The 10,501-nt window shown below is 40.4% G+C and overlaps 1 protein-coding gene and 1 non-coding gene across 3 annotated transcripts; both read right to left on the reverse strand.

Moving 5' to 3' along the window:
- Nucleotides 1-100: 100 nt before the first annotated feature.
- Nucleotides 101-5,970, reverse strand: LOC121621720 (ribonucleoside-diphosphate reductase subunit M2). 2 transcript variants are annotated; one of them, XM_041958306.1, is made up of 11 exons: nt 5,888-5,970; nt 4,701-4,757; nt 4,393-4,461; nt 3,319-3,462; nt 3,020-3,136; nt 2,422-2,555; nt 2,222-2,316; nt 1,983-2,116; nt 1,713-1,817; nt 1,482-1,595; nt 101-791 (listed from the first exon to the last, which is right to left on the reverse strand). In XM_041958306.1, the coding sequence occupies exons 2-11, from the start codon at nt 4,722-4,724 to the stop codon at nt 639-641; spliced, it is 1,089 nt and encodes a 362-aa protein (XP_041814240.1). In that variant the 5' UTR covers nt 4,725-4,757; nt 5,888-5,970; the 3' UTR covers nt 101-638. The 2 variants fall into 2 exon arrangements, with proteins under 2 accessions (XP_041814240.1, XP_041814239.1); XM_041958305.1 differs by lacking the exon at nt 5,888-5,970 and having other exon boundaries at nt 4,701-4,957.
- Nucleotides 1,221-1,359, reverse strand: LOC121622549. The gene has a single exon (XR_006007737.1). It is a non-coding gene; the product is annotated as a small nucleolar RNA SNORD94 (small nucleolar RNA).
- Nucleotides 5,971-10,501: the final 4,531 nt, after the last annotated feature.

Below are 10,501 nucleotides of genomic sequence, written 5' to 3' on the forward strand. Positions count from 1 at the left end.
AAACAGCTATCCTGGCTGTCCAACACCTCTAAAGCTGCCGCCCTGGCTGATAAACCAAACTTCATCCTAGTGGACATGTAGAAATGGAACAGACTTTTTCATAAGTACTTTTGACTTTATTACAAAAAACTAAACAACTGTACAAATTACACACAAAATAACCTAAAAACATTAGCTCGTAACACATTCAATAAAACAACAAACTCTATAAAGTTAGTTTACAAAGAAAAAGGGAAAAAAGCATAAAACCAGCAGTTCTGATCCAAGCTTTACCAGGTCATCTGGTTAACTGGTGACTCTCACCAAGTTCCATATTTTACTCAGCAGTTATCCAGATAATACGCCTGGTTTGTGGACAGATCCGTGGGCTGCAGTGTCCTTACTGTCTGTACTGTGATTGGCTGAAAAGCTCATTTGTTATTTCAACTACCCGTCAGCTGCGCAGCAATCAGATACATAAACACAAGTCCATCTTTCTCTACAGCCGAGTATTTCCACAGATAGAGATTCAGCGGAAGCTCTCTGCTCCATCTGTTCTTAACAGGACATCAACTTCCACCCAGTGTCCTCCGGTGGTGTAGAGTCAAAGCATGGAGTCTGATATGTGTGACTGAGTGTGACTCGGCGCACCTCGGTCCTCAGAAGTCAGCGTCCAGCCTGAATGTGTTGTCTGTGGGGCCGGACATCACGCCCATCCTCTGGTACTCGCCCACCCGCTTCTCAAAGAAGTTGGTCTTTCCCTCCAGAGAGATGTTCTCCATGAAGTCGAAGGGGTTCTCCACCCGGTAGATCTACAGACACAAGACAGATCAGAGGTCAGTTCATTCCCTCTCCAAATGCTTTGTTCTTAAAAACAAAGCTCTGATTCGTCAATAAGTACGGTAAACTATCACTGACAAAAATCTAACTTTAAATACTTTAAATGTGGTTCGATGCTAATACTTTCGTACTCTTGTTTAAACAAAGTTTTGAATATTTGTAATGGAATATTTCTACACTGTGGTATTGAGACTTTTACACTGGAAATTATGGCAATCAAATGTTTCCATGTAGCCAAAGTAAAAGTGTCAATACACAGACTTTACTTTATTTCACCTTATTAGCATGGTCAAGCTAACAGAGTACAACTATCAATGCTAAAGCTGTTGAGGTGGAAGCCTAAGTAATCGAATGAGATACTGATTTCGAGTTTTCATGATGGTGTCGTATGGGAGTGATGGTCTGTTCAGACAGGCGTCTGTCTCGTGCTGCTGTTGGCCTGACAGTGAACCACTTGTCCTCCAATCAGAGCGTCAGCAGCAGCACTCAGCCCCCATTACTGGCTGAGGTCCGTACCCCTGCGCTTCTCATCATCACAGACCTGATCATTCATCGCTTCACTTTCACAGTGGAGACACATTGCACATTAGGCAAAAGTTCAAACTAATTCCACCCATCAGCCAGCCCCACTGGGAGCTGTGGATTTATTGGGATGTGGTTACCTTTGTGAAGCCGAGCTCCAGCATCAGTCTGTCAGCTACAAACTCGATGTACTGCTTCATCAGCTCGCAGTTCATCCCGATCAGCTTCACCGGCAGAGCCTCCGTCAGGAACTCCTGAGCAGAAAAACAACAAGACAGCATTAAAACCAGTGACGCCACCAACTGGCTGAAGGAGAGAAGCCAGAACAACATGCTCAGAAGCTTCACATTCATCCATTTGTGTTGACCGACCTGCTCGATCTCCACAGCGTTCTTGATGATGCTGGTGACGGTTTCTGTGGACGGCTTGTTCACCAGGTGTTTGAACATCAGACAGGCGAAGTCACAGTGCAGACCCTGAAACACACACAAACACACAGACTCGTTCACATGTCTGTCAAAAGCAGTTTTAAAGTTGAGTGAAAACTCTGCATCAAAAATCATCTGGATGAACTGATTGAAAACGAACAAGATGAAGCTTAATATTGATCTGATTGTCAGATATTGTTGTATGATCGTTACCTCGTCTCTGCTGATGAGCTCGTTGGAGAAGGTCAGGCCGGGCATCAGCCCTCTCTTCTTCAGCCAAAAGATAGCAGCGAAGGAACCAGAGAAGAAGATTCCCTCCACGGCAGCAAAGGCCACCACACGCTCTCCTGGAGGGTCAACAGAATTCCGATTAATAACAGATACAAGATCAATATCAGACCTGGTCGAGCAGGAACGTGAACAACATGCGGTCTCACAGTGAGCAGGTTTACCGTAGTTGGCGCTCTTGTTGCCGATCCAGTTGAGCGCCCAGTCGGCCTTCTTCTTCACACACGGCAGAGTCTCGATGGCGTTGAAGAGGTATTCTCTGCGGGGCATTCAACGCACCATCAGACACCAGTACAGACCAGCAGAGTCCAGTGCACCCAGTACCAACACAATTCCAGAGTCCAGTAACAGAGCTGTGTCTCACCTCTCTTTGGGCTCCCTGATGTAGGTGTCGATGAGGAGGCTGTACATTTCTGAGTGGATGTTCTCCATGGCAATCTGGAAACCATAGAAACACCTCGCCTCCGTCACCTGCACTTCCTGGGTGAAGCGCTCCACCTGGTGGTCACACAGAGACCAAGAAAGAAAAACAATCAAAAGAAAATTCTTCAATTCATCGTTGCTGACGTTGGCAATATGTGCTGGCTGCAGATTGTCACATGTGAGAATTCACCGCTTTCCTTCATCTCACATGATGGTAACCTGAATATTTTTGAGCCTTTGGACAAAAATCCATCACTTGCAGACGTTACTCTGTGCTTTAGGATATCTTAATCTGTACTTTTGGGTGTTCTGTGAGGTTTTATGGCCGTATGATTAATGATTATATTAGATTATTGCTTAGAGAAAATGATTAGTTTCTCTGCATGATTTTGTATGTTATCCTACTCACTGTCTCTTATGGCGTACAGTGGACTGTTTTCCTGCCTTTTCGTGTGCCATGTTTTGCTTGGTCTGGGATTAAAGATGAAACTGATGGACACCATTAAACGTGTTGAATCCAACATGTAGACAGTCCTCACCAGATTCTCGTTGACGATGCCGTCACTGGCAGCGAAGAAAGCCAACACGTGAGAGATGAAGTACCTCTCCTCATCCTTCAGAGACTCCCAGTGCTGCAGGTCCTTTGACAGATCCACCTGAACAAACACAAGATGTTAATGTCACGTCATCTGCATGTGTTATATTCCAAGTATATATTAAACTTTTAACACTTTTATAATAGTAAAATAATAGTAGGACGCATCTCTGAGACCACTGTAGGACGACTGTTCAACAGAGTGACTGACTGACTGCCCTGAATTAAATATCTGTCTCCTACCTCCTCTGCAGTCCAGAAAGAGGCCTCTGCCTTTTTGTACATCTGCCAGATGTCGTGGTACTGGATGGGGAAGATGACAAAGCGGCGAGGGTTTTCCTTCAGCAGCGGCTCCTCCTCACTGCTGCTCTTCTTCACAGCTTTGGGCTGAAATACACAAAATAGGAGACTGTCAAACACACATCATGACATGTCTTACAACTCATCTGTCCGTAAAGGCTTGATGTTGCAGTCAGAGCCAGCAGAGGGTTGGAACTTAATGTCTGACTCTACTAACAAAGGAAAGTTGAAATTGGGGGTGAAACAATGAACCAAAGAAAATCACAAAACAGTCACTGGCTTAGCTTCTCAGGTGTGAGTATTTGCTGCTTTCCTAAGTTTGATATAAGTAGAATTTCTATCATTACAAAATTAACATCTTTGGATGGGATGCCAGCTCAGGCTTTGGTAAACTGATTTTCTTACAGACCAAACCATTGATCAACTAGTCCAGTTTTTTGTTTTTGTACAAATTAATACAATACTCAGTAGTTTTAGCTCTACTTCATATATTGCAAAAAAAGTGTATAAATTTCAGCCACAGTAAAAAAAAAAAACAAACACTTAACCATGCATCATGCTAGATTTTTGCCAGATGGAGAATCCTGCAGATCCAGATTTTACAAAGATAAACACATTTTGTGCTGCTCATGTTTAAAGAGGAAACTGTCAAGAATGTGACGACTAATGTTAAAGCATCTCAGATGAACTGTCACAGATGAACACAAGTGTAATGTTCTGTTTCCAATCTATGACAACGCCAACATTCTAGAATTCATCAATATCTGCACAATACACTGGTAAATCTGCAAATGTCACTTATTCTCTAACAAACAAAACCCAGAAAAGTAGCAGGAGAACATTAATAGGAAGAGAGACGGCTGATGGTCCACGTTGGCGCCGGAACCGACTTTTTAGGCGCCACATAAATAAAATAAACCCAAACTCCTCTTCATTAACTTTAATGTGACTACAGATTATCTCTCTGCTACATTCGTTGTAAATCTTGAAGGTTTCAGCAGGATTTGGTTCACTTACCGCAGGATCGTCGAAGATTTTACGCGCGGTTTTAGACGCCAAGATGCGGGTAGTGTTCAGGCTCGGCGGCTGAAAGATAAATAACAAGGTATCGTTAACGACCAAACACTAGTTTCTATATTAAATTAATATGTTTTACTTTATCGACAGACCGCCGAAATACAGGATATATTTGGCTCAATCGGACCGGGCTGGTCAGGAAATGGCGGCCACGAGTTCTAACTAAAGACTGTAATTTTGACATAAAATGAAAGTCCAACGTGTAAAAAAGACATGAAGCATCAGTTTTACAGGTATGTATGTCTCACCGTGTTTTCTTTGTCCAGCGACATGTTGCTGATCTGACCGCTGAGTTTGTTTTCATTCTTGACGGAAAGAGGAGAGCGAGCAGAAAGCATTTTGATAACGTTGAGTACAGACGGACAGATAAATAAAAGATAAGTTAAGAAGTTAAAAGTACGTGTAAAAAAGCAATAAATCTAAACTAACTAACTAAGCAGTAGCTTAACGCAGACGAAGAGCGGAGACTGAAGCGGCTTCTGTTGTTCGCTCGTCCTTTTATTGAAATCTTGGCGCTCGAATGCAGCTTACCAATAGAAACGCAGCTCGTGATGGCTCTTTAAATTGACGCTGCGACGAAGCCAATCAGATCACGAGCCGGGCTCACGTGCCACCTGAAGCGCTGCGGGAAATTCAAAAGGCTTTGTTTGTGCGGGGTTACAAAACTGGACGAAACCGATGTTACAAAACTATTGAAATGAACGTTTACGCAACATTTCAAATTTTGAAAAAAAACGCACATTTTCACATTTACAACCGATAAACTGTAGTTCTAAAAGAGCGCAATAAAGTTAATAATAATGTTGCAATCGCAAAAAGTAAGACTGACTTCCGTAGTGTATTAGAAGACAAAACGCAATAACTTTCTTAATTTGCATTTAAATCGCTCGAGCCTTGTGACATTGTCAAGAAATTATCGACCTACAGTGGTTAATAATTAGGATTTACCCACCCTCTAACAGATTCCTTCAAACTGGACTGTGTTTGTGAACCGGTTCTACCTGTAACGTCCTCATCTCGCTATTAGCTCTAACTGGTATATTTTCATGTGTCTGACACCAATCCATCTTCATTCATTTATTTTTTATCAAAGTGTCGAAATAATTGTGGAACTGAGTTTATAATTGAAGTGTTCGTTTTTCCCGCTGCCGCGCTTTTTATTGTTAAGCCTACTATCTAAAGGCGTTGTCACGGTGAGTTTCGACTCAAAAAACAGTTTAAAGACCACATATTATTACTCTGCATTTAGAGGTGTCACGTGTACTGTCAGGTAAGAGAAACAGCTGAAAATAACGGGTTTTCGCCCGAAAACTGCCGAACTGACTGACAAGTGAACACATCCCGGTAATTTGTCCTTCGACAGAACAAACATCGATTTAATATCTGCATTATTATATATTTCTGTTCCCGATTTACTGAAAGTGTTGAATCTTACATTTGTTCAGGTTTCAGGCTCTGAAACAAAAGTTCTAGCTTCATTTTCTTCACTTAATTCGGACGTTATTCAACTGATTTCCTCCTGCAGGTGAAGCTCAGCTGGCATAACAACTGTTTCCAGGTTGCTGCCGGAGCGGCAGCTCTGATTGGCTGCTGGGACAAAGTATGTAAATCTATGTCAAACAGTCGCCACCTAGCGACTGGGATGAACACTTGTAACAGCTGGCACAATGCGAAGGTTTTTGGTGCAATCCTCCCTGTATTTGTAAATCATCAAGTATTTTTGTTTGTAAATATAAAATATATATAATTTGTTTTTCTTCGTGTCCACATACATTAAAACATATAATTACACTGCCACTTTTAAACTGGTACTGGAATCCTTGTGTATAAATTGGCATGGAAAATTCTTGAGTCTTACCTAATAGTTATGTTTTTTTATTATGCAATATCTTATTGATTTTACAGGGGACAAACAATTAGGATAAACATTTAAACAGAGTGAAATCTTCAATCATTATTTGATAACTAACAAAATAAAGGAAGTTTACTTAAGTTATTCATATATTTATCCCAAAAAAGATATATTAAAAAAAACAAACAAACAGAAAAGATATTAATTTAAATGTGTGTGAAACAGTAAAAGCAGGGGTGTGTGGCCATCCTGAACCTGATTTATGCTTTAAACTGCAAAGACAGAGACTCTTCCTTTGAAAAACTGTGTTTTATTGAAATCAACAGTTGTAAATGTGACAGCTGGACGTGGAGGAGAAATTCTTGGCACAAATCCACAATCTGTGCACATGTTTTGTTTTGTTTTTTTCATTATTCTTAAACAGAATGCAAAGTAGCACACAGCTGGATGTTTTCAATCGTCCAATCACCAACATGAAGACAACATGACAAGAGATTCATAAAGTCCTGCAGCCTCCAGCATCCCGGCAACATCAGCACATCAAAGTCCACCTCTTCCGCCTTCAGCTGCGCCTGAACTTTAAAGCTGCGCTGCATTTTTATGTCTACAATTCCCAGAAGGCAGCGCTCAGATGAGCACTCATTACCTGTCATAAGAAAGATGAGAACCAGTGTTTTGTCCCTGCAGCAAGTAAAAAAACACCCAACATGTCAGTGATTATTTCCAGTTTGTCTAAGCTTCATGCATCACTGCTGGGGAGATACAGATTATACATTAAAGAAAATAAAAAATAAGGCATTTATTGTTTTTAATTCAATCTCACATCGCTGACAGCTGCCACAGGGTTTCTGCAGGGTTCACCATACTAACTGTAAGACTTTTAAGACCACTAGAATTTAATTTAATACCTGGAAAACAGAAGGGACAATAAGGCCTACAATTATTTACTAACATGAATTTATCTACATTTATGCCTCATTTTTGTCAGTACCTCCCAGCTGTACATAACAATAATTCCTAGCAATATAATTAATCAGTTTATGTGATCTGGATGGAGGTAAATGGCAGAAATGGAAAAATTGAGGGATTAAAACAAATTAATACATTGTTAAAATCAACACTACACCATTATGAGTCAATGAGTGTCATAGCTAATGTGTCATATTAATATTCGAAACTATTGTGAATATAACTTCAGACTTTTAAATGCCCTCTAGGCTGTTATTTTCAGAGAACTTGATGCAAAGCCTTGCAAGACTTTTAAAGACTTGCAGATCTCCTGTGTTCATTTGTGGAGTGTTTGACCTCAGTCTAACCTGTAACCTGTCAAGTACTTTCTTGATTAATTAATGAATCTTTGAGTGTAAGAAATGTCAAAAAACTAACAAACTGGCTATAACCAGGATGTCAGAGTCCACTCCTCCCTAAAAAACAAAAAAGGGTCTACAAATGTTTATATTTCTATTAATTGGAATTTCTTTTAAGTGTTAACTGTTCAATCATCGTCTGTATATTATCAATTTTATGTCCCAACATGAAGATATAAATGCTTCTCCACACTGCCCGGAACACAAATTTGGTGGAGAAACACTGGATCATATATTTATTTATTTAACTAAAAGCAGCAGAAATGTCCGAAGCTTCCTCGGGGTCACATGTTAGAAAATGTATTGGCATGAAATCAACAAATTGTGCACAAACTGTGACACCAATGACAAACTAAAGCATCTAGAGTATGTATCTGACCGTCAGAAAAACAGCAAGGAATTCAATTTCTTTATCCACTTTAAGTGATGTAATGCAGCATTTCACTGTCAAATCAGATGAATGAAAGCACAAACTGAAAATGATTAAAATACTGTGATATCCCACATTCTGTACTTACAGGCCGAAAACAGGTGAGTCACAGCCTGTTAGCCGTTGTACAATTCCTCGTTGATTGTTAAAGCATGAAACATATCTACTGGGCTGCACTTCATGTGAGATCGACTTTAGAACTTTAAATAAAGTTTCATGAATTTGAACCATGTTGGAGCGTCAGGCAGCTCCATCAGAGTTGAGGCCCAGTCACACCAGAAAGTGGTGCAGTGAATTTAATCTGTTTTAGCCAAACATTTGGTCTTGAAGCGGCTGTACTCGCAGAGCTGCTGCTAGCGGCTGAGCTAACCGCCAGCCTAGCAGGGCTAGCGCTGTTCAGTCACACCTGAGGCAGCCTGTCTCCCAGAAAGTACATTTATATAGCACACAATTGTTTTCCCAGTTATGCCGTGGTGTAAAAAATAATGGCTAAGGTTGTGGTTTTGGCTAAATGTTAATAAACAGGTCATGTCTCAAGTCACTGCAGACGTTTCCTGCATTAAATCCAAGCTGACATTAACCAGGACAGAGAGTCTAAACAGAACCACAAAATAACAAGTTACATAATGCTAACAATGCTACAAGCGGAAAAGGTATTGCATTATTTTGCTGCAACACAAATGAAATATGTTTTCAGTGAATATTTAGGTTCAGTATCAACATTTTTGCTACTTTCTAGAAATGAACAGGTCCCTCATTATGCTAACAGAAAAGGTAGCGAAGATTAGCTTTTCCAAATTATCCACATGTAAATATGATTTCTAGGAGACAGAGCTGCTTGGAGATTTTCTCTGTTTTGCCTGACATTTGTTCACAACTGTTCTCTATTTTATTCGATAAAAAAGTTACTGAGGAGGGAACTTAAAACTCTCTGACGAGCTTGCTAACAGCAAGTTAGCAAACTCGTTGCTCTGTATCTTAGCTCAGTCCACAGTTTATGAACAGCATGATGCCCTCCTGTCTCCTAGCTGTGTGTAAACCATGTCTCTGTTGTGGAGCACTTCATCTGATGGAGAAGCTTTAATAAAACTGGATGGTGAAACACGGCTAACAAGCTACAACAGCTTCCTCCATTTTGACCCCTCCGGCTCTGTTAAGATTGCTTGCTGTTGGCCAACAGCGCAAATTTGGGCAACGTTCACCAAAGTTGAACTTGATGTAAAAATTGTGTGTTGATTTACTTCACCTTTGTGAGTGAATCCACTAATCGCAGCTGAAATTAACTGAAATTTTGCCAATTTGGTGTGACTGGGCCTTTAAAGAGGCGAACTCCTGCTGAACTGCTGGCAGTGTTGTTGCTTTGCTCGAAACAAACAGGTGAACTCAGGTCTGCATGTTTTTTTTTTTTTTTTTTTTGGGAAACTCAGTCTAACGTTTATCCCCAGAATCAAATGAAAACCTGAAGATTCACGTAGGGTCAGCGAGCTCCTCTGAGAATAACAGTCAGTCCTCTTCACTCCACAGAAACAATGAAAAACTTCACAACCAAGTCGCTGCAATCCACCACTTGATCTGTAAGAAAAAAGAGTCAGTCGTTGTGACTTTGGTCCTGGACCCGGTCCGACTGCGGCTAGGGCGGACGCCCGTTTGGCACCGGAGTACTTTAGCTTATTCTGGATAAAATGTTTATTGTTCATAGCAGGAAACAGTTTGACTTCATCAAGACTGCAGAGGAGCATGAAAAAGGGAGCAGGGAGAACTCTGTAGAAGTCAAAGCAGATGGAGGAGGTGAAAATATGGCTTTGGTCCTGCAGATAACACTCAAGAAGAAACAGTAGAACATCCTGAACACATCGAAGTTTTTGCTCCTCCCACCTTCTGAAAGCAAAAAGGAAAAAACCCACCTGATTTTGCCTCCTCACTCAGCTCCCGTTTTCAGTTTTTGTTCAGTTTTTTCAGTGTTTGTTTGTTTATTCTCTGGACGCTGGTGTCTACATTTGCTCTATTTATGCTTAAAACCTTCTGGAGTCCATCTAGTCATCTCTGAATCCACTGAGTATGTTCCATTCATAGCAACAACTTTATGTATATCTCATGTAGAGATAAATGTAGAGAAACAATCCGAAAGTGCTGATTTCAGATGCTCATTCATGTCTGTAGAACACAGTGTTTGTCAAACTTTAAATTATTAATATTAATACTTTAAAACAAGTTGGAATAATATCACTTTACATGTAAACAAACTATGTTCTAGTTTCGTTTCTTATTTTTCTGCTGAAACAATAGTTCTCACAACCTTCAGCTGTTGTATAATTATATTTTACGTGATTATCACTAAAGTTTTGTAAATTTTTACAGTTGCCCGTGTTATTTTACTTTGTGGAACTGACAGAATAATAA

Source organism: Chelmon rostratus, chromosome 18 (genome assembly GCF_017976325.1).
Source record: "Chelmon rostratus isolate fCheRos1 chromosome 18, fCheRos1.pri, whole genome shotgun sequence".
Lineage (NCBI taxonomy): Eukaryota > Metazoa > Chordata > Actinopteri > Chaetodontiformes > Chaetodontidae > Chelmon > Chelmon rostratus.

Bases quoted from the DNA above. Each gene is read 5' to 3' on its own strand.
- LOC121621720 (XM_041958305.1), bottom strand. From the start codon at position 4,790: ATGCTTTCTGCTCGCTCTCCTCTTTCCGTCAAGAATGAAAACAAACTC. The intron at 2,117-2,221 runs GTAAACCTGCTC...TTGACCCTCCAG, and splicing joins CAACAAGAGCGCCAACTACG to GAGAGCGTGTGGTGGCCTTT. The intron at 1,818-1,982 runs GTAACGATCATA...TGTGTGTTTCAG, and splicing joins AGCTCATCAGCAGAGACGAG to GGTCTGCACTGTGACTTCGC.